The 26,707-nt window shown below is 34.4% G+C and overlaps 1 protein-coding gene across 1 annotated transcript in view; it reads left to right on the top strand.

The window, feature by feature from the left end:
- SNTG1 (syntrophin gamma 1) overlaps window positions 1-26,707 on the top strand; it is a 489,887-nt gene that overhangs the window by 148,850 nt on the left and 314,330 nt on the right. The window contains 3 exon segments of the mRNA XM_078151780.1: window positions 10,357-10,453; window positions 10,456-10,486; window positions 17,222-17,351. Of these exon segments, the coding sequence (XP_078007906.1) occupies window positions 10,357-10,453; window positions 10,456-10,486; window positions 17,222-17,351 (258 nt within the window).

Here is a 26,707-nt window from a genome sequence, read left to right as displayed (position 1 = left end):
GCCTAGCTAGGATTAAGGGTGGGAAGTGGCCTGGGGCCCTAAGGAGGTAAGACAATGGAGGGCTAGGATAAATTATGTGGACCAGAGAATTGGGAGATTGGGTGTAGGCAATAACAAAAGGCCAGTTGATGGGATTATAGCCTCAGGGGAAAGCCAGAAATTTGGCCCAGGCAGAAAGTCCAGGGTTTGCTTTCTGGGATCCAGATCCCAACCCCATCATTTCAATGTTGGGAAATAATTTCATATTCACCCTTAATTAACTCTTCTCCCCACTAAAAAATGTCCATTGCTTTAAAAAGTCCCTTTAAAAGTATGATTTCCAAGTGCCCTCATCATTCTGAGGGCTCATCTCTGGATTGTCTCCATTTTCTCAATGTGCTTTCTAAAGTGTGTGGGAGAAAAGAACAGAATACTCCACATATGGTTTGAAGACAGAATACAATGGTACAATCTGTTAATTTAATATTTGAAATAGAAAAGTCTGAGGTATAAAGCTTCTGAGTATAATGATTTATTTGCAAGGGTAGCTTTTGTAATCAAATCAATTCTACTGACTTCTCAGCGGTCATAGATAAAAGAATGATTTACAGAGCTTATTTTTATAATGGAAAAAGAGTTATTGCAAATTACAACAATCTTAGGGAACTTGTTTTGAACATAATTCAATTGGATAAGATGGATCATCAAATTAGTTTACTCCCCCCCCATTTCCCAACATAACTTGAAAGTATTATGTCCAACATTTGGAGTGTAGGTGTGTCTAGGTATATCTGGGCATTTATAGGGTGGGATGACTATTGAATCTGTTGTTCTTTACCTGAGTCTATCAGCCTCTCCATCTAAGGCATTGTAGTATTTGCAATTTGAAGTATTACTTTTTAAGGGACTTGTAGATTGACTAACAAAAAGGGATCTTTAGGGAGTTAGAGAAAATGAGAATTTATCCATTAAGATTGGAAGAGGAACTTAATCTTTAGAAAAAGTCTTATAATATCTAAATTAATCTTATGATTACTTTATTCTTACAAAGATATATGTATACTCTAAATTATCTATCAATAAATGATAACTACTAATAGAGCCTTATTAATCAACTAATTCCTTCATATTGCCTCCATCTGGACAATATACATATCAAGAAGGCTAAGTGGCATAGTAGATAGAGTACTGGACCTGGAGTCAAGAAGACTTGAATTCAAATCTGACTTCAGATACTTAACTAGCTTTATGATTCTGGCAAGAAACTTAACCTCTGGCTCTCGGTATCCTCATCTGTAAAATGGGAAAAATAATAGCACCCATCTTGCACTGTTGTCATAAAAATCAAATAAATTAACATATGTAAAGCATTTTACAAACATTAAGGTGCGATATAAATGCTAGCTATGATGAAGCCTATGATTTAATTAGCTTTGTGACTGATTCTTTTCACTTTTGATTTTTGGGTTTAAGATTCATATTGAGGTTTCAGTCTCCTAATATTTTCTAATTGTTTTCAAAGAAACTGCTATCAATTGATGCCTCTGCCATCATGACTATAAGCAGTTCATTTTGAAGTTATTGATTGGAATTTTATATTTGAAGAATTGTTTTGGACTCATATTTCATTTTATGAGATACAGACCATGATTTAGCCTGAAAACATCATTTTTTTAATCCTTGCTTTCAGCTAAATTTTAATTATTACACCCAGAATTATAACCAAGTCTGTATTTTTCAAGATTTTATTTGTGATAATAACAAAAGAACCTGAAAAATTCAAATAATCATTTTTAATGACATTTAAAATGTAGGAAAATGGTGAATTCCTCAATTGCACATATTGTGATAATGAACAATAAACTTTACACTTGTAAGACATTTGACAGTCATGGGGGGAAATATTCTATTACTAATCTTATCCCCAAAATTTTATGACTAGCAAAAAAAAGGAAAAGAAAAGAAAAGAAAGAAAAAAATCAATGTCAGCAATTCACTGATCAGTCAGACTTAACCCATTTACAACCTATGATGACTTGAATCTTAACTAAGTGTTCTCTGTGCTTTGATAGATGCTGATTGATAGAAATGCACTTTGAAATTTTCAAGAATAATTGTACCATGGAGAAATGACTTACCTGCTGGAGATTTGCTAGCAGGAAAAAAAAAAACATCTTGATACTATTTAAAGTAAAGGAGTAGAACCATTTTGCAAAGATCATACATGTGGCCCTTAGTTTGCCATAGATAGAAGAACAAAAAAAAAGTTCCCTAAGTGAAACATATTGTGGCTAGAGTCTATTAAAATATAATGGAAAAAAATTACCTTGACTTCTACTAATTTGCATACAAAATCTAGTATTAAACTGAGAGTTTTAAATAAAAGCTAGGAAAATAAGCCAATTTTCCTGGGCCTAAAAGAAGCCATTTATGAATAGCTCAAAAGTGAGAAAAAGTAGAATTAGTAGGGCCTAGAATTTTTCATAAAATTAAATTGAATTTACAAAATAGAATTTTAAAAATTCTTTTTAATATCTTATTGCTAGCATTTCTAATACAATATTGAATAATAGTGGTGAAAATGAACATTCACATTCACCTCTGATCTTCTTAGGAAGGCTTCAAGTTTATCCCCATTACAACTAATGCTTGCTCTTGGTTTTAGATACATACTACTTATTTTAAGAAATACTCAGTTTATTCCTATGTTTTCTAATGTTTTTCATAGCAAAGGCTATTGTATTTTGTCAAAAGCTTTTTCTGTATCTATAGAGACAATCACATGATTTTTGTTGTTTTTGTTTTTGATGTGGTCAATTATGCTGATAGTTTCCCTTATGTTGAACCATCCCTTCATTCCTGGTAGAAATCCCACCTTATTAAAGTGTATAATCTTTGTTATATATTTCTGTAATCTTCTTGGTAGTATTTTATTTAAAACTTTTATACTGATATTAAGGAAACTGATCTATAGTTTTCTTTCTCTGTTTATGTTCTCTAAGTGTTGTACCGAGAAATCAGCGAGCGAGACCCAGATGTAATTTAAAATGTGGATTTATTAGCGCGCGGCTGCAAGGGGTATGCACATCCAAATCAAGCAGCCCCAATCAGGGGTCGAGCTAGGGTTTATATGGAAAAGAGCATGGGAAAGAAATGCCAGGAACACTGATGAGGTAATCCAAAGGTGCAGGTGTCTTTGGGGGCTATGGATGGGAAAGTACAGGGAGTATACCAGACAGGGAGGGGGATGGATCTTTGGAATCTGGTAGGAGGAAGAGTCCTTGGGCTGGCCAAGGGCACCCCTCTCCCTCTGTCTTGATAAAAGTATGCTCTGCAACAAGGGAAGGCTTTCTCATAACACAGGAACTTACTAAGGAATTGGGAGGCTTCCAGAGACATGATCTGAGGGCTGGGGCCTGAGCAGCCCAGCTCTGTGTAGCTGTACCAGGGGGAGAAATAAGGGTCATGCTGAGGCCCATGCACAAATAACTGCTAGGCACAGTGTCCTTGGGCTGGGGAGTGTTTGTCAGACACAGTGTTTCTGAGACTAGGGAGAAATTGGGGCACAAGTACAAGCACAAGCACCTGAGCACCACAACATTACAGGTCAGAGATCACACAAACTAGACCAGGTGTCCTGGTCTCTGATAAACATAATTATCTACAGCAATTATATTGCAAGCTTTCTTATCCATTTGCATTGGAGGTATGGGCTATGCTGAGCTATGTAAGAGTACATTTCACTATTGTTTAGATTTAGGAGAAAAGAGGTCTGGGGCAAGATTAAGCACCAACTTTTGCTTTCCATGGCTTAAAGGGCCCTACTACCTAAATGGCAAAATAATGTTCTGCATTACATAAGGTTTAGGTATCAAAAACATATTTGTGTCATAAAAGGATTTTGGTAGAACCCCTTTACCTATTCAAAAAATATGTGTGTGTGTGTGTATATATAGATAGATAGATAGATAGATAGATAGATAGATAGATAGATATATAGATATATAGATATATATATATAAATATATATATACATACACATATATATACACATATATATGTACATATATATGTATATATATACATATATGTATACACACACAGATATATATATATATATATAGAGAGAGAGAGAGAGAGAGAAGAGAGAGAGAGAGAGAGAAAGAGAAAGAGAGAGAGAGACAGAGAGAGAGAGAGAGAGAGAGAGAGAGAGAGAGAGAGAGTACTGTGAGCAGCTAGGTGGCACAGGGTGTAGAGTCAGGAAGACTCTCTTCATGAGTTCAAATCCAACCTCAGACATTTAGCTATGAGACCCCGGGCAAGTCACTTAAATCTATTTGCCTCAATTTCCTCATCTGCAAAATGAGCTGGAGAAAGAAATGACAACTATTCTAGTATCTTTGCCAAGAAAACCCTTAAAGGGGTAATAATTAGGGTCAAATATGACTAAAACAACTGAACAAAATAGTATTGAAATTATTTTTTTCCTTAAATATTGTAAAAATTAATTTGTCAATACATCTGGTCCCAGTGATTTTTTTCTAGGGAGCTCATTTATGGTTTGTTCAATTCTGTTTTTGAAGATAGGGCTATTTAAGCATTTTTTTTCTCTTTTGTTAATTTGGGCAGTTTATATTTTGTAAATATTCTTCCATTTCACTTAGATTGTAAATTTTTTGCCTTATAATTGGGCAAAACAACTCCTAATAATTGCTTTAATTTCATTTTCATTTAGGGTTCTTTCATCCTTTTAACTGTTTTTTTTTTAATACTGGTAATATGTTTTTCTTCTTTCTAGACAGAATAATAGTCTATATCTTTTCCCCCCCATGAAACCAGCTCCTAGTTTTATTTATTAGTTCAATTTTTTTACTTACAATTTTAATAATCTCTCCTTTGATTTTAAGTATTTCCACTTGTGGTCTTTAATTTGTTCTTTGGCTTGTTTTATTAGTTATATGCCCATTTCATTGATCCATGCTTTCTCTCTTTTATCGATATATGCATTTAGACATAAAACATTTCACCTAAGTACTGCTTTGGCTACATCACACAAATTTTGGTACGTTGTCTCATTGTTGTCATTCATTTTAATGAAATTAGTGGTAGTTTGTAAAATTTATTATTTGGCTCATTCTTTAAAATTAGATTATTATCTTTCCAATTAATTTTTAATTGATGCTTCCATGGTACTTTATTGAATGTAATTTTTTTTTTATGGTCTAAAACAGGTGAATTCAGTATTTCTGCTTTTCTGCCTTTGTTTATGATGTTTTCATACCCTAATACAATTGTTGTGAAGGTGTCATGTACAGTTGTGAAAATGGTATAATCCTTTGTATTCCCATTCATTTCCCTCCGCCTCCACAGTGATCTATCACATGTAACTTTTTTAAAGATTCTATTCATCTCCTTAGCTTTTTTCTTATTTTATAGTGAGATGTATCTAACTTTTAGAAGGGAAAGATAAGGTTCCCCCAGTTATCACAGTTTTACTGTCTATTTCCTACTTTAATTGATTTAGAATGTGGATGCTATGTTATTTTGGCGCATTTATATTTCATATTGATATTCCTCCAATTTCTATGTACCTTTCATCAAACATGGCTTCCCTGCTTTTCTCTTTTAATTAGGCCTATTTTGCTTTTGCTTTGTTTGAGATCATGATTGCTGTCGCTACCTTTTTTAATTCAGCTGAAGCATAATATATTCTACTCCAGTCCCTTATTTTAACTTTGTATGCCTCTCTGTTTCAAGTGTGTTTCTTATATCAACATATTGTTGGATTCTGGTTTCTAATCTATTCTGTCTTCTATCTATTCTTCTATCTTATTCTATCTATTCTATCTCTCTAGGTCCTTAAGTGTGACCCTTTGACAGAATCCAAACTTCTTGAAGTCAAAGGGCCACACTTGAGGACCTAGAGGGCTGCATGTGGCCTCAAGGCTGCAGGTTCCCCATTCCTGATTTAAACATTTCCCAACCCCCAATCATTTCTCCCTCCACTATAAATGCTCTTCTTTGCACACCTATTTTGTGTGAGATATTTTTTCCCATACTTCCTCTCACTTCCTTCTCTCAGGGTATCCCTCATTCTCACCCATCCATTGTTTTCTATCTTCTCCCAAAATAATTGACATACTCCCGTACCTTCTGTTTATGTAAAATCCTCCTAACTGCGCTAATAATAATCATTTTATTAGAAGTTACATGTATCATCTTCCCATATAAGAACAGCAACAGTTTAAATTGATTGAATCCTTTATAATTTCTGTGTCATGTCTACCCTCTTTATGATTCTCTTGAGTCTTGTATTTGAAAGTCAAATTTTTTATTCAGTTCTGTCTTTTCATCAGCAATATTTGAAAGTCCTTTATTTCATTAAATACCCTTTTTTCCCCCTTGAAGGACTATACTCAGTTTTGCTGGATAGGTTATTCTTAGTTGTAATCCTAGCTCTTTTGCCTTCTGTAATATCATGTTACTTTCTCTAGTCCTTTTGGGTAGTAGCTGCTAAATATTGTGCGATCCTGATTGTGGTTCCATTATATTTGAATATTTTCCTTATGGCTGCTGAAAGTATTTTCTCTTTGACCTGAGAGCTCTGAAATTTAACTATACTATTCCTAGGAGTATTCATTTCAGTATCTCTTTCAGGTGGTGATTAATGGAGTCTTTCAATTTCTATTTTACTTTCTGGTTCTGGGATATCTGGGTAGTTTTCCTTAATTTTTTCTTTTTGAAATATGATGTCTAGGCTCTTTCTTTGATCACAGATTTCAAGTCATACAATAATTTTTAAATTATCTCTCCTAGATCCATTTTGCAGATCAGTTGTTTTTCTGATAAAATATTTCACATTTTCTTCTATTTTTTTTTCATTCTTTTGACTTTAATTTTTTTTCTTGATGCCTCATGGAGTCATTAATGTCTACTTACTCAATTCCAATTTTTAAGATATTATTTTCTTTAGTGAGCTTTTGTATCTCTTTTTTCATTTGATTGATTCTTTTTTTTAAGGTATTTTCTTCAGTATTTTGTGCCTCTTTTTCCTAGCTGTTAATTTTTTTTTCCTAATTGTCTTGCCTTGATATCATTTACTTACCTAATTTTTCCTCTATCACTCATATTTGATTTTTTGAAAATGATTTCTTAGCTCCTTCAGAAATACTTATTGTACTTGTGTCCAATTCACTTTTTTTGAGGCTTTGCTTGTAGCATTGTCTGCTTATAAATTTGTATCTTTGTTTTCCTTGTCATCCAGTTTTTCATGATCTTTTTCATTGTTTACTCATTTTTCCATCCTATTTCTTAACTTTGAACTTTGTATTTAAATTGGAATCTGTTCCCATCGTGGAGGAAGAGTACTGTCCCAAGCTTTCACACTGCTGTTTTCAAAGCTAGCTCAGGAAAATTGGAATTTTTCAGTGTTTACAAGGTGGTGTCTTCTGGGCAGAGGTGTGGTCACTGCTCTCCTGGTCTGTACTCTCCTTCTTACACAGGAAGAGACCCTGTTTCATTGTAGATGCAAATGCTATTGCTCCTCAGAGCCCCTTCTCCCTTGCTGTACCAAGTGCTCTTCTCTACCTTGGAATTGCTACTTGGAAGTGGGTATGTGCAATAGTATTACTAAACAGCACCCTATCCATTTGCAGTACTTGAAGAATGGTCCCCTGTACTCTGATGCTGAGTTGTCCACTCTCCTTATCATCTCTGGGAAGAAGATTACAGAATCAGCTGCTGCTGTTGTTGCCTCCACCTCAAAGGCTAACAGCTGGTGTTTTCACCACATTTGCTCTGGGCCAGACCCCTCCCCAGTGTCACAGACCTCTCTTTCCAATCTCCCTCGTTGTTTTTGGCTGGAAAAATGTCTCACCCCAACTTTTTGTTGGCTCTGCCACTCTAGAATTTGATTTAAGGCATTATTTTAAAGTTATTTGGAGGGAAATGTTGGGAGATGTTAGCTTTAGTGCTTCTTCTGTTCTGACATCTTGGTACCACTTCACAAACTTTTACATTTCTATATAATTATCTGTACTGTATAAATATCTATATAAATATTTGTATTATATAGTTCTTTATGAATTAAAATTCTATGTCAGTATTTATATCTATGTAGATATCAGTATTTTTGAGAAACAAAGGAATGTCTTGGAGTCAGGATGAACTGGATGTAAGTCCTGGATAATGGCTGCATCATGCTATACAAAGTATTTAATAATAATAACTAATAATAATGATGATGATGATAGTAATATCTAACATTTTATGGTGCTTACTATGTGCTAGGCATTGTACTAAGTGCTTTACAAACATTTCATTTTATCCTTACACAAACCTGTGAGGGAGGTGCTATTATCTCTATTTTACAATTGAGGAAACTGAGGTAAAGAGAGCTTAAGTGACTTGGCCAGAGTCACACAGATGCTAAGAATCTGAGGCCAAATTTGAACTCAAGTTTTCCTGACTCTAGGCCTAGCTTTTTATGTACTCAGTGTCCCCCAACTACATTCTGAGATTTTAAATGGTGAAACGGGTTCCTGTTTTCATTTGGGGATGGGAGCTTCCTGAACAGGAGTTCTCCATATAAATGAAAGAAAAAAAAAACTATTCCAGAAATAAGGACCAAACCAAAAAATCCTCCACTAATTATTACTTTTATTTTGCCATGACAAGGGTACCTGGTACACGAGGTATCCAAGAAAGAAGTTTAAAAAAATTTTCAAGGTTGTTTTAAGAACTATTATTATAGGCATCACTGAAAATATTCAAGAACTGGAATATTATCTTAAATGTATTTGGCTGATTTGGTTCCCCTAATTCACTGTTTCAGGTATCTGTGATTAATTTGCACATAGACATTTTTTCTACCTATGTGGATAGTGACTGAGGCCTTTGTACAGTGTCTTCATGAGTTGTCAAAAAAACCATCAGTCAAGAGGTAGTGATTAAGTGCCTATGATGTTGCGGGCACTGTACTAGGTATTGGAATACAGATTTTGTTGTTGTTCAGTTATTTTCAATCATGTCTAACTCTTCATGACCCTATTTGGGGGTTTCTTGGCAAATATATTGGAGTGGTTTGCCATTTCCTTCTCCAGCTCATTTTATGGATGAGTAAACTTAGGCAAACAGGTTAAGTGACTTACCCAGAGTCACACAATTATTCAGTGTCTGAGTCTGGATTTGAATTCAGGTCTTCCTGAGGCCAGGCCAGGCACTCTATACAATGGGCTACTTAGCTTCCATGGGAAAACAGATACGAAGAATGAAAAAACAATTCTTATTCTCAAGGAGCTTTTACTCAATGGAGGAGATGACAAGCTCAGTTAGAATTATATACAGACACACAATCTATACCTGGGCCTTAGGGAAATATTTTCTAGCTTAGTATAGGACTTCCCAGAATTTGCTCTCAAGAAACACCAAAATAGGACTTTAACTTTACTGGATTTAGTGTTGGCTGTATTATTGTATATATTGCATACTTATTTTAATCCCACCATTTTTCTTCCATGCTGCCACCCCTATTTTAAATCTAAATTACCTTTCTCTGTCATTTATTCTTCCTTTCCTATTTCTTTATTCTTTTTTTTTTCTGTTGCATTGCTTTACTCTTTTTAGCTCTGGCTTCTTTTCTCCTCGATTTCTCATAATCTTTTCTCCCTTCATCGTCATGGGACTAAGAACTAGAGGTCAAAAATCTAAGAAGTGACTTAATAACTTTCAATTATATGAAAAAGTTATCATATAGACCAGAAATTCTTTTTTTGTATTTGACATGGGCTTTTTTGGCAATATGATGAAACCTATGGAACTCTTTTCAGCATGGTTTTAAAAAAATACAAAATTAAATACTTAGAATTATAAAGGAAACTATTTCTATGGAAATATATTTATCAAAATATTGTTTAAAAACAACAAGGTCAGGGACCCTGAATTCCAGATCCTTAATATAGGGAATATTTGTGATTTGTTTATAAATATCAATAATAAAGAAATGAATTTAAGTTTCGGTTTAAAAAATCTTAAATATTAAAATATTCATTGAGAGGTTCATAGAAATGTTGAATTTTCTCATAGTTTCAGTCATATATTACTGATTCTTATTTCTATGTCACAGATATTGTCCGTATATAGATTTGAACATCATTTGATATAATTAATCATTTTTCATCTGATCATAAAATGATGAGGAACAAATTGCTACTTGTAGCTACAGTCCTACTAGAATATGATAAAAATATTGACCCTTTAGAGAAACATTTTTCTTTAGATTGAGAGATGTTTGTGACAAAAAATTTCAAAAAGTATACAATAACACATGTTCATTAATACACATTTAGAAAAGTTTGTGAGCTTCTGAATTCTTTTCAGGATACTCTATCATGCTCTTCATGGCCAACCTCACCAGGTCTGAGATGGGAAAAGAGATGGTGTGACCTTCGATTAATCCCCTTACTTCATTCACGTTTCTCCAGTACCTCCCTGGATCAGATTTGTGTAGGTGAGTGGCTCCATATTAATTTTATATTGACAAGAAAATATGCTTATAAACTTGTTGCCTGGGTGTGTGTGTGTGTGTGTGTGTGTGTGTGGTGAATGTGTGCAAGCAAATTTTATCTAACTTCATCTTTATTGGTAGGAAATGGAAACTATTTTGAAAAATTTTCTGAATATTTTTAAAGCCAGCTTTAAATATCAGGATCAATCCTTAACAACCACTTAAACTCAAAAGAGATGGAGAAATAGCTGACAACTGCACAGCCCCAGAGCATAGTTTGCTATTGTTATTGTTGTTTGTTTGCTTTTAAATGGATAGGTAGATTTCTTTTTTTTCTAAATGACCATATATTTATATCTGGACGGGACTTCAAAGACTAGTTAGTACTACTCACTCATTTTACTGATGAATAAACTTTGTCCTGGGGAGATTAAATGACTTGACCAAAGTCACATAGGTAGTAAATATCAGAGGCAAGATATGAATGCATGTCTTTCCACACTCACTAGAGATTCTCTGTAACTACTCAGTTCCTCTGGAGGAAGGACATTCCTTCTTAAGGGGCAGCTAGGGGGCTCAGACTATACCCAGCCTGTAGTCAGGAAAACCTGACTAAAAATGCAGCTTCAGACACTTAATAGCCGTGTGACCCTGGGCAAGTCACTTAAGACTTTTTGCCTCAATATCCTCAGCCATAAAACGAAGTGAAAAGGAAATGACAAAACTACTATAGTATCCTTGTCAAGAAAACCCCAAATGGGGTCACAAAAACTTGGACATGACTAAAACAACAAATTCCTTTTTAAAATGATGTAAATTTGCAAGAAATCTTTCAGGCCATATTTGCTTGGCTCTGACTTGATGTGATGTAGGGGTTCAGGGTGGTGGGACCCCAATATCACAATGCATGGGTTCTGCCCACAAGAATTCAACCCAAGCCTTCTTTTAGCCAAAGACAAGTTTTATTAGAACATCCATCATATTGGGCAGACTCTTAAGGAGTCAGAACATTAGTAAGCTATTGGCTATACTATAAGAATCTGACCAGTGGCTAGATTTTAAGAATCTAAGCATCTTAATGGAGACAAGATGGACCTTATATACAGGAAGACTGTGGGAGGGATATAGCAGGGACCAAGTAGTTTGGGGTGACTGGAGGAGGGGTCTAAGGAGATATGGATGGGAGTGGCCAGTAAGTTGAGGTGAACAGAACTCCTGGGACCTGGAAAATGGAGCCTAGCTAGGATTAAGTGTGGAAAATGGGCAATAGGGAGGGCTAGGCTAGGTTAAGGGTAATAGAATTGGGAGACTGTCCACCAGAAACTTGGCAATGTGGGAAAGTCCAGTGTTTTTCGTTTTGGGGATTTAGTTCCCATCCTCATCATGACTCAGCTGTTTTTGTGCAGTAAAAAGAAAAGTCTTTCCTGCTTCTTTTTGTGAAAGGAAATATCATTCTAGTTTGAAAAGGAAATTCAAGAATATTGATTATAAGTTATAAAAAAAATGGCAGGAAAAGACAGCAATAAAACTTAGAAGATTGTATGAGTAAAGTCAGGGATGTTGTTGTTGTTCAGTCATTTTAGCCATGCCCAACTCTTTGTGACTCTATTTGGGGTTTTCTTTGCAAAGATACTGGAGTGGTTTGTCATTTCCTTCTCCAGCTCATTTTATAGATGAGGAACTCAGGCAAATGGGGTTAAATGATGTACCCATAGTCACAAAACTACTAAGTGTCTAAGCCTGATATGTTTTAGGGGTTTAGGGGTGCTGGGACCCCAAAATCACAGCATACAAGTCCTGCCCTAAAGAATTCGACCCATGCCTTCTTTCAGCCAAAAACAAGGTTGATTACAACATTGTCATATTGGGCAGATTCTTAAGGAGTCTGAAAATGAGTGAGCAGTGGCTAAATTATAAGAATCTAAGCAGTGGCTAGATTTTAGGAATCTGAACAAAGGCTAGATTATAAGAATTCCAGTCCCTTAATGGAGAAAAGATGGACCTTATATACAGAAAGCCTGTGGGAAGGATGTAGGAGTGGCCAAGTAGTTTGGAGTAATGGGAGGAGGGGCCTAAGGAGATCTGGATGGGAGTGGCCAGTTAGCTGGGGTGAATAGAACTCCTGGGACCTGGACAATGGAGCCTAGCTAGGATTAAGTGTGGGAAATGCCTGGGGGTCATAGAGAGATAAGACAATGGAGGGGAGATTGGGTGTAGCCACAATGAAAGGCCAGTTGATAGAATCATAGCCTCAGGTGAATGCCAGAGACTTGGCCACCTGGGAAAGTCCAGGATTTATCCTTTTTGGGGTCTAGATCCCATCCTCATCCCATCCTGAGTTGAACTCAGGGAGATGAGTCTTTTTGATTATAGGCCAGACCTTTATCCACTGTGCTAAGTAGCTGCCCCCAAAGTTAAGGAAGTTAGTGCCAATTTCATGTCTAGTTCTGCAAATATCATGTCTTTCTATTGATAACTCTACAAGCATCAATGAAAACTATCTGGAAATTAATCAGAATCAGGTATCAGATCTTCCACTATCTGAATAAATAATTTGAATGTAGTAAATATTAAACTTTATAGAGTTGTGTAGAATCTTATTTTTAAGTTTCATTATATTATATATGAGTAAATATTATATTGTGTTTAGAGGCAGCTACATGGTACAATGAACAAAACACTGGGCCTGGGGTCAGGAACACCTGAATTCAAATCTGGCTTCAAGCACTTAACTATTTGTGTGACCTTGAACAAATCACTTAACATCTACTTCCCTCAGTTTCCTCAACTGTAAAATGGACATAATAACAACACTGACTTCCCAAGGTTGTTGTGTGGATCAGATGAGATGTTTATTGTAAAGCACTTAGCAGAGTGCCTGGCATATAGTAAGTGCTATGAAAATAGTAGCTATTACTTACTGTTGTTACTATATTTTTGAAGTTAAGTTCATATAAATATCAGTAAGGACACATTGATTTTGTTAGAATCATGCTATTTCATCTGCATATGGTAATTTCCAGTGTAGAGAACCTCCCCAAGAAATGCTTATTTGCCGCTGCTCTGCCCTCCAGCCCTACTGAGTTGCCTGGAGCACTGGAAGTTTAAGTGACTTGTCAAAGGTTGTTAGAAGATGGACCTTAAATCCAGGTCTTTCTAACTTTAAGGCTAGACATCTAGCTGCTACATCATACATATGCAGACACAAATCTAATTCTGAAAATAATGCCAGAATGTTAACAGCCAATTTATATGCTCAATATGTTTTCAAGAACAAATCTCCCTCCAAAAGGATTAAATTAAATCCAGAAAGTTTTAACTACAATTGTATTCATAGAAAGGCATTTATTTATTTATAAAAGTCTGGGTAAAGAGATGGAGGCTTTTGTTTCCACAGATAACTCTTCATTCATATAAATGCTGAATAAAGGTGACTGAAGAATTTCAATAATGGTAAATATAAGCCTAGATAGTCCTTCAGAGTACCATGGATTCCCATCTTGACCTTCCCCCTTTCCCCCTCTCAAACCAAAAATAGCTGAATTCTGAAAATTCATGTAGTGCATTTTGATTTGGATTATGCCAACAATAATTTAATAACCAGCTCTAAAACCATAATGTTCAGTTAGTGTCTAAAGGTTAGGCTAAACTTACTAAGTAACAACATTATATTTCTAGATCAATATTGTATGGGTCTACCTCAAAGTGGGAGCAGAGACTGCAAACTGTAGGCTAGTCCACTTATTAGAAAATAAGACTACAATTTTGAGTTTAATTACTGAAAATTGTTGTGAAATTCAACAGTCTTTAAGAGTAATTCTTTTTGACAGAAGCAAAAGCAGAAATCCTTAGAGATTTGAAAGCAATATTTTTTTAAATGGCAAATAAAGAATATACAGGCAAAATTACACTTTCCATAACACTTTAATTATGTAGCTGTTTTCTAGCAGATATATTTCTTTTTAAGGTAAGAATCATAAAACAGTTTGAGTGTTCTCAAGAGGACAGAAAATATTTTTAGAGTTTAATGTCCCTTTCCACTAAATAAATAGGTAATGGAGGATGTTGATTTCATAAAGAGTCCCGCAAACTATAAATAAACTAAATAGATTAACTATTCCTGCTTACTTCATGTCCAATAATTCTATCTTTTTTAAATTAAATGCAAACATCTATTTTTTTTCTTTTGTGATATCTGTCGCTGAAGAGTAAACACAAGTCTTGGAAAATTATGAGCCAAATAATACTTGACAGTATGGGAGAGTTGCAAGCCCAGTCAACACTACCTTGAGTGTAGCACAGGAGACAACAGTGATGTGGGAAATGACAATTATATTTTTGTTATAATTGAGGAAATTGAAACATAAGAAGGCTATATGACTTACCTACCTTTATTAATTAATTAAGGTCCATCTTCTAACAACCTTTGACAAGTCACTTAAACTTCCAGTGGTAAAATAATTCTGAATTCTTAACTCATCCAGTCATATGAAAAAGCCACATGGACAAGAGACTACACTTAAAACAAGAAATATTCTAAACAATTCATTTAGCATATGCAAAAGGATTTACCCCAAAGTGCAGAAAATTGATTCAGAGAATGAGAAAAATGATACAGAGGCCAATATAGGTTTCTTCAGAGTTACAAATTTATTTTGAAATTATTTATATCTAGGAACTCATGTGTATATGTATTTGTAAGTATATAAGTGTATTATATAATTTAATAGTCCAAAGGTTGCTGTAAGTGAATATTATTTTAATCAGATATTACTACCTAATAATATCAGTGATTTTGCACAGATGTTTTTGTTTTCACATGAAGCTAATATTTGTAAAAATATGCTTTCTTTTACATTACATGATGTCTAATTCTACTAAGCCAGAATTTCTTAACTTTTTATCTCATGGACTTTTATGGAAATCTGGTCATCCCTATTGACCCTTTCTCAAAATAATATTTTTAAATGCATAAAAAAATACATAGGATTACAAGGAAAACTAATTCTTTGGTAAAAAAAAATATTAGGTTTTTTTTTAAGTTTATCAACTCCAGATTAAGAACCTTTGCTCTTAGCAGGGAGGTGAGAAATGTACGTATTACCATGCATCCATTAGTTCTATATTTCCATAAATTGATGAATTGAATTCTGAAGTTTCTTTTGAAATGTCTCACTCTGTTGATCATTGTTATCAAAGCAAAGAAAGTTGTGTAAAGTTATTGCTTCCCAGACCCTCACATAGGTTTGCCCTGACATATTCTCAAAAGAACATTATATTACAAATAATTTTTGTTTACTTCCCACTGGGGTAGAGTAGGATATCCCTGATTTATAAAAGGAAAATCATGAAATATATATCCAGGAGATTAGAACCAGGACTCATGTAAAAATAAGATCTCATATTCCAGTGGCATCATTGTGTGTCCAAGTTATGAGCTATGAGTTGAACACAAAGAGGAGAGGAGGAGAGTGGCAGAATGCCTAATGAAGCATTCTGTACCCACCATATGCTTTGTGGGCTTTTTTTTTATTTGTTTGTTTTGGGAAATGAAGTAATATCTAATATCCATGGATCTAAAGCCACCAAAGCTTTTTTCAGGATGGAAGCCAAAAAGGATGTTTACTGAAAACTGAGAAATGTGTACAACTTTTATAGCATTTTGAACACTGAACAGCAGAAGTTTTCCATTGCTTTCTAATTGCTTGGAACTTAAATGTGGTTTGTTATGCAATCCAATATGCTGTGGCAAATGCACATAGTAGAACAAAGAGGCATGAAAGGCTTGGATGGTTTCCATTCATTTCAGTATCTTTCACTTCTGTTGTGCCTAGCTTATGTCTAAACAATGCAAAAGCACAATGTAAAATGGAATAATTAAATCTGTGGGGAGTAACTTGGAATTCTACAGCATTTTCATAAGCAATTTAGAAGAGGATCATTTCATTTTCTTAAACAAAAACATAATCAATGAAAGCCCATAAGGGGTACTTAGACACTGTTCATTTCATTCTAAGGAAAACTTTGGTCATTACTGAAAATCATTAAGTTTGCATAGGGAATAAGATACAAATTTTTGTACCATGAAGGGACCTAAGAGACCACCCTATCTAACCCTTTCTTTCTACAGTTGGGCAAGTTGAGGCCCAGAAAGGTTAAGCAATTTATCCAAGGTCAAGCAGTAAATAGAAGAACTACATCCTTCTCTGTAAAAGGAGAAGGTTGGAGGAGATGATCTCCAAGGTCACTTTATAGATCTAAATCAAGTACTTCTATGATTTTAAAAGATTAGTGTAGTTGGGTCTCTCTCCATAATCATTATGTCAGTGACCTCCCCTCCTACGTATTTGATGATACTACAAACCAACAAGTGGTTTGAAAAGTAGACAAAAATAATGGCATATCCTCTCTGTGTGAATTTGCATGGCTAATTCTTCATTGATTAGAGTCATTTTAAATTTTCTTGAGACTTCTGCCATGAATATAATTAACCCTTCTATCCCCAGTGCTGCCAAATATTTGTTTTTCTGTCAAGAAGTTTCTACTGTCTTGAAATTATGTGTTGCCTAGATTCACCTTTACTGTTCCACTTTCAAACTTAAGCATTTATAAGGTTCAGAATGTATGCGTCACATTGTTAGGAAGAAAATATTTTTAACAAGTCTTATCTCATCTTGAGATGAATGTTTAGATAAATAAGATTGTTTTCTGATCTGACCTCTCATGATATATCTACAGGCAGAATGCTTTTCAAGTAATTGCTGTGGATGGGGTTTGTAGTGGAATAATTCAGTGTCTCTCTGCTGAAGACTGCATTGATTGGCTACAAGCAATAGCAACAAATATTTCAAACCTCACAAAGCACAATGTAAGTATGAACCTAAATGATTCAGGAGATTTCCAATGATATTGAATGAGAGCTATTGTAAAATTCTCTTGGGTTTCAGTCTAGACATAACTGTGCATAAACCTTGCTTGGTGCTTCCACAGAGAAGTCAAGCTGGATAACTTATTGAAAGTTATCATTTTACTATAAGCTATCTTAGCTGCCTTTATCAGGTTTAGAACAAAGTACTTTCTCCACAAGGTACCAACACATAGCCAGCAAGAATACATGACAAATATTGGTTACGCTCAATATATCTACTGTTGTATTTACTGTGCTTATTAAATACAATTAAGTATATGCTTTCTCGATTCAAGTACAGTCATATCTTGGAGATATTGCAGGTTTGGTTCCAGACCACTGCAATAAAGCTAATATTACAATAAAGCAAGTCACACAATCTTTTTTAGTTTCTCAGAGCACATAAAATTATGTTTGTACTATACTGTAGGTATTGTATTATGACTATAAAACAATGTACATACCTTAGTTAAAAACACATTATTATTAAAATTGCTAACCATTATCTCAGCCTTCAGCAAGTTGTAATCTTTTTCCTGGTAGAGGGTGTTTCCTCAGTGTTAATGGCTGTTGATTAACTAGTGTGGTAGTTGCTGAAGGTTGGGGTATCTGTGGCAATTTCTCAAAATAAGACAACAATGAAGTTTGCCACATTGATTGACTCTTCCTTTTGTGAAAGACTTCTCTGTAGCATGTGATGCTGTTTATTAGCATTTTACGCACATTAGAACTTTCAAAATTAGAGTCAATATTCTCAAACTCTGCCGCTTCTTTATCAACTAAGTTTATATAATATTCGTCAATATTGTGGCCAGAGGAGAAGGAGAAACATGGTGGAATATCTGGTTGTTTGAGCAGTCATAAGACATATAACATTTATCACTTAAATTCACCCTCATATAAATGCAGTTTGTGGCACCCCAAAATAATTACAATAGTAACATCAAAGATCACTGATTACAGATTACCGTAAGTGATATAATAATAATAATGAAATACTAAAAAGTGGAGACATCATTTTGCTTACCTACAAAAGTCCAAATAGTTAAAGCTATGGTTTTTCCAGTAGCAACGTAAGGCCATGAAAGTCGAACTAAAAGTAAAGCTGAGTGCCACAGAATGAATTATTTTGAACTGTGGTGCTGAAGACTTTTGAGGATCCTTTGGACAGCAAGGAGGTCAAATCAGTCAATATTTAAAGAAGTTAATTCAGACTACTCCTTGGAAGATCAAATACTAAAGCTTAAATGTTTTGCCCACCTAATGAAAAGACAGGACTCATTGGAAAAGACCCTGATGTTGAAAAGGATTAAAGGCAAAAGGAAAAGGGAATGACAGAGGATGAGATGGATAGATAGTATCATGGAGGCATCAAACATGGATTTGGACATATTTCAAGAGATGGTAGAGATAGAAGGGCCTGGTTTGCTGCAGTCCTTGAGTCTATACAGACTCATGAAGAGTCAGACACAACTGAATGACTGAACAACAACAAAATGAAAAAGTTTGAAATATTGTAAGAATTACCAAAATGTGATATGGAGACAAGATGTGAGCACATGCTATTGGAAAAATGGCACCAATAGACTTGCTGCGGGCAGAGTTGTCACAACCTTTCAGTTAAAAAAAATGAAGTATTTGCAAAGTGTAAGAAAGTGAAGTACCCCAAAATGAAGTATGCCCATAGTAAAGAATTTCAAGGTGATATTAGCAGGTTTATTAGTTTTATGTGCTATTGGATGTGGTCTATAAATGTTTGAAAGACTAGAGAAAAAGGAAATAGAAGGGGAGGCATTCATAGCCAAAATTCTAAAGAGATACTGATACTCTGTGTTGCTACCGTTATAAAAAACATGACAGAGGTACAACTCAGAGGTTACGGACAGGTATAATAAATGCCCTCAAGTTGTTTTCCTACTTTTTTCTTTTATTTAAATAGTATTCTTTTTTTCCAAATTACACATCAATACAATTTTTATCATTCATTTTTACAAGATTTTGAGTTCCAAATTTTTGTCCCTTCCTCCTTACCATTCCCCCTTTCAAAAGAAGGTATGGAATTTGATATAAGTTATTCATGTATTATCATGTAAAACACATTTCCATATTAGTCACAGTTGTGAAAGAAGAAACAGATCAAAAGAAAAATACATAAAAAGAATAAAATAAGTGAAAAAATACTATTCGATTTGCATTCAGAGTCTATTACTTCTTTATCTGGTTAAGGGTAGCATTTTTCTTCATGAGTCCTATGTACTTGTCTTGGATCATTGTATTACTTGTTTTGTTTTTGTTTTTTGGTTGGGCAATAGGTTAAGTGACTTGCCCAGGGTCACATAGCTAGTAAATGTTACCTGTCTGAGGCTGGATTTGAACTCAGGTCCTCCTGAATCCAGGGCCAGTGCTCTATCCACTGCAGCACCTAGCTGCCCCAAGATCATTGTATTACTAAGGAGAGCCAAGTCATTCATAGTTGATTGTCACACAGTGTTGCTGTTACTATGTAAAATGTTTTCCTGGTTCTGCTCATTTCACTTTGTATCCGTTCATCCAAGTCTGTTCAGGTTTTTTTTTTTCTGAAATCTGCCTGTTCATCATTTCTTATTGTATAATGTTATTTTATTACATTGATATACCTGGTCCACCTAGTCCTCAATTGATGGGCATCCCCTCACTTTCCAATATTGTGCGTCACAGAAAGGTCTGCTATAAATATTTTCGCACATTTAGGGCCTTTTTCCTTTTTAATGATCTCTTTGGGACACAGACTTAGTAGTGATATTGCTAAATGAAAACATATGTGTAGTTTGGTTGCCCTTTGGACATAGTTCCAAATTGCTCTCCAGAATGGTTGGATCAGTTCACAACTCCACCAACAGAACCTTTCTTTCCCAAATTTCCCACATCATTTTCAACATTTATCATTTTCCTTTTTTGTCCATTAGCCAATCTGATAGGTGTGAGGTGGTACCTGAGAGTTGTTTTAATTTGCATTTTTCTAATCAAAAGTGATTTAGAGCATTTCTTCATATGCCTACATATAACTTTGATTTCTTCATCTGAAAACTAGCAGCTCATATCCTCTGACCATTTGTCATTTGGGGAATGGCTTGTATTCTTTTTTCTACATACTTGAGAAATGAGGTCATTATCAGTAATACTTGCTGTAAGATTGTTTCCCAGTTTTTGTTTTCCTTCTAATGTTGATTGATTTGTTTTTGTTTATACAAAAGCTTTTTATTTTAATATAATCAAAATTATCTATTTTATATTTCATAATGTGCTCTGTTTCTTGTTTGGTCATGAATTCTTCCCTTCCTCATAGGTCTGACAGGCCGACTATTCCTTGTTTTTCTAATTTGCTTACAGTGTCACTCCTCTCTTTTTATTTATTTATTTTTAGCTTTCAACATTCACTTCCACAAGATTTTGAGTTCCCAATTTTCTCCCCATCTCATCCCTCCCCCCACCTCAAGATGGCATGCATTCTGTATACCCCTTCCCCTGATCTGCCCTCCCTTCTATTTTCCTGTAGGGGCAGGATAGATTTCTATAGCCCATTTCCTGTATTTCTTATTTCCCAGTTACATACAAAAACATTTTTTTTAATATGTGTTTTTAAAACTTTGGGTTACAAATTTTCTCCCTTCCTCCCTCCCCACCCATCCTCATTGAAAAGGCAAACAACTCAATAGTAGTCACGCAAAACACTTCCATAGTAGTCGTATTGTGAAAAACTAAGTATATTTCCCTTCATCCTCTCCTGCCCCCATTTATTCTATTCTCTCTTTTGACCCTGTCCCTCCTCAGAAGGGTTTTCTTCAGATTACCCCTCCCCCATCTGACCTCCCCTCTATCATCCCCCTGCTTTCTTGTCCCCTTCCCCTCCTATTTTCCTGTAGGGGAAGATAGATTTCCATGCCCAATTGAGTTTGTATGTTATTCCCTCCTTAAACCAAATCCTACGAGAATAAAATTCACTCATTCCCTCTCATCTTCCCTTGTTTCCCCTCCACTGTAAAAGCCTTTTCTTGTCAGTTTCATGTGAGATAATTTGCCCCAATCTACCTCTCCCTTTTTCCTTCTCCTAGTATAAGCCTCTGTCACTCCTTAATTTTATTCTCCAGATATCACCCCTTCATCTTCAACTCACCCTGTACCCTCTATCTAGCTATCTATATACATACATATAATTTTTTTCCCTCCAACTACCCTAATATTGACAAAAGTCTCATGAGTTACAAATATCATCTTTCCATGTAGGAATATAAACAGTTCAACCTTAATTAATCTCTTATGATTTCTCTCTTCTGTTTACTTTTTAATGTTGCACTTGAATCTTGTATTTGAAAGTCAAATTTTCTATTCAGCTCTGGTCTTTTCATCAAGAATGCTTGAAAGTCACTTATTTCACTGAATGACCATTTTTTCCCCTGCAGGATTACGCTCAGTTTTGCTGGGTAGGTGAGATTCTTGGTTGTAGTACTATCTCCTTTGCCCTCCAGAATATTATATCACATGTTCTGCGGTCCCCTAATGTAGAAGTTGCTAAATCTTGTGTTATCCTGATTGTATTTCCACCATACTGGAATTGTTTCTTTCTGGCTGCTTACAATATTTTCTAGTGTCACTTCATGTCTAAATGATGCACCCCTTTTTATCTTACTTTGGTATACAGTGTGAGATGTTGAGTTATACCTAGTCTGTGTCCTATTGTTTTCCAGTTTTCCCAGCAGTTTTTGCCAAATGATGAGTTGTTATGTGAAAGGCTGGGGGTTTTGGTTTTATCAAAACACTGGGTTACTATGGCCATTGAGATACTGTGTCTTATATACCTAATCTATTCCACTGATCCGCCACTCATTTCTTAGCCAGTACCAGATAGTTTTGATGATTACCATGGTATAATATAGTCTGAGATCTGGTATTGCTATGTCACCTTCGTTCATATATTTTTTTTATTAATTCCCTTGATATTCTTGATCTTTTTTTCTTCAAGATGAATTTTGTTATTTTTTCAAGCTCTATCAAATAAATTATTTATTTATTTATTATTAAATATTTAATATAATATTCCTTAAATAATATATTATATGATAATATAATATAATAAAACATAATATATTATCCCTTAAATAAATGAATATTTATTTATAACAAATATTTATTAAATATACTATTTATTTATTATTAAATATTATCAAATATTAGTTTGGTACAGCACTGAATAAATTAATTTAGGCAGAATTGTCATTTTTATTATATTGGCTCAGCCTATTTGTGAGCAATTGATATTTTTCAATTGTTTAGATCTGTCTTTATTTGTGGGAAAAGTGTTTTGTACTTGGGTTCATATAATTCCTGGTTTGTTTTAGTAGGTAGACTCCCAAGTATTTTATATGGTTTACAGTTAAATGGAAATTCTATTTCTGTCTCTTGCTGCTGGGCTTTGTTGATTATATAAAGAAATGCTGATGATTTATGTGGTTTTATTATATACCCTGCAACTTTGCTAAAGTTGTTAATTATTTCAAGTATTTTTCTAGTTGATTCTCTAGGTTTCTCTAAGTATACCACAATATCATCTGCAAAGAAGGATAATTTTCTTTTTTCTTCATTGCCTATTCTAATTCCTGTAGTTTCTTTTTCTTCTCTTATTACTATAGATAATATTTCTAGTACTCTGTTGAATAATAGTGGTGATAATGGACATCCTTGCTTCACTCCTGATCTTATTAAGAAGGCTTCTGGCTTATCCCGTTACATAGAATGCTTGCTGATGGTTTTAGATAGCTATTGCTTATCATTTTAAAGACAACTCCATTTATTCCTATGTTCTCTAATGTTTTTTAATAGGAATGGGTTCTGTATTTTGTCAAAAGCTTTTTTTTAGCATCTATTAAGAGAATAACATGATTTCTGTTGTTTTTGTTATTGATATGGCCAATTATGTTGATAGTTTTCCTAATATTGAACCAATTTTGCATTCCTGTTATAAATCCCACCTGGTCATAGTATATAATACTTGTGACATATTGCTGTAGTTGCCTTGCTAGTATTTTGTTCAAAAATTTTGCATCAATATTTATTAAGAAAATTAGTCTGTAATTTTCTTTCTCTGTTTTAGCTCTTCCTAGTTTAAGTATCAAATCTGTATTTGTTTCATAAAACGAGTTTGGTAGGAATCCTTCTTCACCTATTTTTCCAAACGTTTTATATAGTATTTTAATTAATTTTTCTTTAAATATCTGGTAGAATTCACTTGAGAACTCACCTGTTCCTGGGGATTTTTCCTTAGGGAGTTCATTAATGGCTTGTTCAATTTATTTTTTGAAGATGGGGTTATTTAGGCATTGTATTTTTGATCTGTTAAACTGGGTAATTTTTAATAAATTCTTCAAAAGTTTTCATAAATATTCATTGATTTAGCTCACATTGTCAAATTTGTTGCCATGTATTTGGACAAAATATTTCTTTACGATTACTTTAATGTCTTCTTCATTGGTGATGATTTCACCCTTTTCATTTTTGATACTGGATATTTGGAATTCTTCTTCCTTTTTTAAGTCAAATTAACCAGTGTTTATCTATCTTATTGGGTTTTTTTTCCCCATAAAACCAGCTCCTAGATTTATTTATTAGCTCAATAGTAGTTTAATTTTTTGTTTATTTGTTTTTACTTTCAATCTTATTAATCTCACCTTTGATTTTCAGATTTCCAATTTGGTGCTCAACTGGGGATTTTTAATTTTTTTTTTTTCATGGCCAATTCTTTGATCTGTTCTTTTTCTGTTTTGTTGAAGAAAATATTTAGGGAAATAAATTTTCTCCTAAGTAGTACTTTGGTTGCATCCCAAAAATTTTAGTATATCCCATAAATTTTAATATGTTGTCTCATTGTTCTCATTCTCTTTATTGAGATTATTGATCATTACTATGATTTGTTCTTTGACCCACTTATTCTTTAGGATTAGATTGTTTAGTTTCCAATTAATTTTTTATCTATCTTTCTACATTTGATTTTGAGGTTTTTATGCTCTAATACATGGAAAATTTTTGCACAGGTGCCATGTTTTGCTGAGAGAAAGGTTTATTCCATTCTGTTCCCATTCAGTTTTCTGTTTTGTCATGTCTAATATTTCTAATATTCTATTTATCTCCTCAGTTTCTTTCTTGCTTATTTTTTGGTTGGATTTATCAAGTTCTGAGAGGGGACAGTTGAGGTCCCTCACTAGTGTACTTTTGCTGTCTGTTTCTTCCCATTAGTCTCTTAACTTCTCCTTTAAGAACCTGGATGCTATACCACTTAGTGCATATATGTATAGTATTGATATTGCTTCACTGTCTATGGTACCTTTCAGCAAAATAGTTTCCTTCCTTATTTCTTTTAATAAGATCTAGTTTTGCTTTTGCTTTTTCTGAGATTTAGATTACCACCCCTGCTTTTTTTTTTAAGTTCAGATGAAGAATGATAGCTTCTGCTCCAGCTATCCACTTCTGTTTTAAGGGAGAGTTCACCACATTCCCATTCACTGTTATAATTACTACCTGTGTATTTCCCTCCTTCCTATTTTTTCTTCTGTTTGTCCTCTCTCTCTTCTTACCTCTTCCCTCCTCACCATTTTTTTTTGTGTCTACCCTGATCTGACTCCCTTCTGTCTGTCTCTCCTCCCTTTGCTTCATTTCCTCCCCTTCAACTTCCAGGTCAGGTAAGATAGACTTCTATATTCAACTGATTGTGCATATAATCCCCTCTTTGAGCCAAAACTGATGACAGTAAGATTCAAGCAGTGTCCATCACCCACCTATCTTCTCCTCCACTGTAATAGGTTTTATGTACCTCTTCATGTGAAATAATTTACCTCATTCTACCTCTCTTTTCCTTCCGTATCCAGTATCCTCCTCTTTCTCATCCCTTAATTTTTTTTTATGTCATTCTCACAAATTCACCTCATACCTGTACCTTCTATGTATATTCCTTCTAGCTGTGCTATTAGTGATACAATTTTTAAGAATCACAAGTGTCATCTTCCCATGTAGGAATGTAAACACTTTAGCTCTATTGAATTCCTTATGTTTTTATTTTTACCTGTTTATGCTTCTCTTTGTTCTTGATATTGGAGATCAATTTTTGGTTTAATTCTGGTCTTCTCCTTATGAAAACTTGAAATCCTTTTATTTCATTGAATGATCATCATTTCATTTGATGTATTATGCTAAATTTCACTGGGTAAGTGATTTTTGGTTGTAGTGCTAGCACCTTTGCCTTCAGCAATATTATGTTCCATGACTTCCAATCTTTTAATGCTGCAGTTGCTAAATCCTATGTAATCCTGATTGTGGCTGCCCAGCATTTGAATTGTTTCTTTCTGGCCACTTACAGCATTTTTTCCTTGACTTCATATTTCTGAATTTTGGCTCTAATATACCTTGGAATTTTTATTTTGGGATTTCATTCCTGAGGTGAATGGTAGATTCTTTCAATGCCTATTTTGCCCTCTGGTTCTAGGATATCAGGACAATTTTCCTTGACAATTTCTTGAAAGATGCTGTCCAGGTGCTGCATTTCATTATGGCTTTCAGGTACTCCAATGATTCTGATGTTGTGTCTCCTGGATCTATTTTCCAGGTCAGTTGTTTTTCGCATGAGGTATTTACATTTTTTCCTGTTTTTTTCATTCTTTTGCATTTAATTGATTCTTGAAGTCTCCTAGAATCTTTAGCTTCTACTTGTCCCATTCTAACTTTTAGATTATTGTTTTCCTCAGTTAGCTTTTGCACTTTCTTTTCCATTTGGCCAATTGTACTTTTTAAGGTATAGTTTTCTTCAGTGGATTTTTGTATCTCCTTTTCCATTTGGCCAATTTTATTTTTAAGCAGTTTTCCAAGCTGCTGACTTTTTTTTTTCTCATAATTCTCTTGCATCACTCTCATTTCTTTTCCCCATTTTTCTTCTATCTCTTTTCTGGTTTTGTTTTTTTTTGCTCCTCTTTGAAGTCTTCCATGAGTTCTTTTGGGGCTTGAGACCACTTCCTGTTTTTCTTTGGGGTTTTGCTCATAGGTGTTTTGACATTGTTGTCCTCTTCTGAGTTTGTGTCTTGATCTTCCCTGTCACCATAAGAACTTTGGTGGGTTTTTTTTGTTCTGTTTTGTTTTGTTTTTTGGTGGTTGTTTTTTGCTTATCTTTTTTGGCCTTTTTCTTTTCCTTTAAATTTGGGCTCTGCTCCTGGGGTGGAAAGAGCATTGCCTCAGGCTTCTTGTGCCAGCAGCTACAGCCCCTGGCTATTTACCTGGTGCTGAGCTGATGTTGCCCTAAG

The sequence above is a fragment of the Phascolarctos cinereus genome, unplaced genomic scaffold (assembly GCF_003287225.1).
Source record: "Phascolarctos cinereus isolate Bilbo 61053 unplaced genomic scaffold, phaCin_HiC Scaffold_4;HRSCAF=312, whole genome shotgun sequence".
NCBI classification, from domain to species: Eukaryota; Metazoa; Chordata; class Mammalia; order Diprotodontia; family Phascolarctidae; genus Phascolarctos; species Phascolarctos cinereus.
Note: the sequence above shows the minus strand (reverse complement) of the source record. Positions and strands in the feature narration are given on the sequence as shown.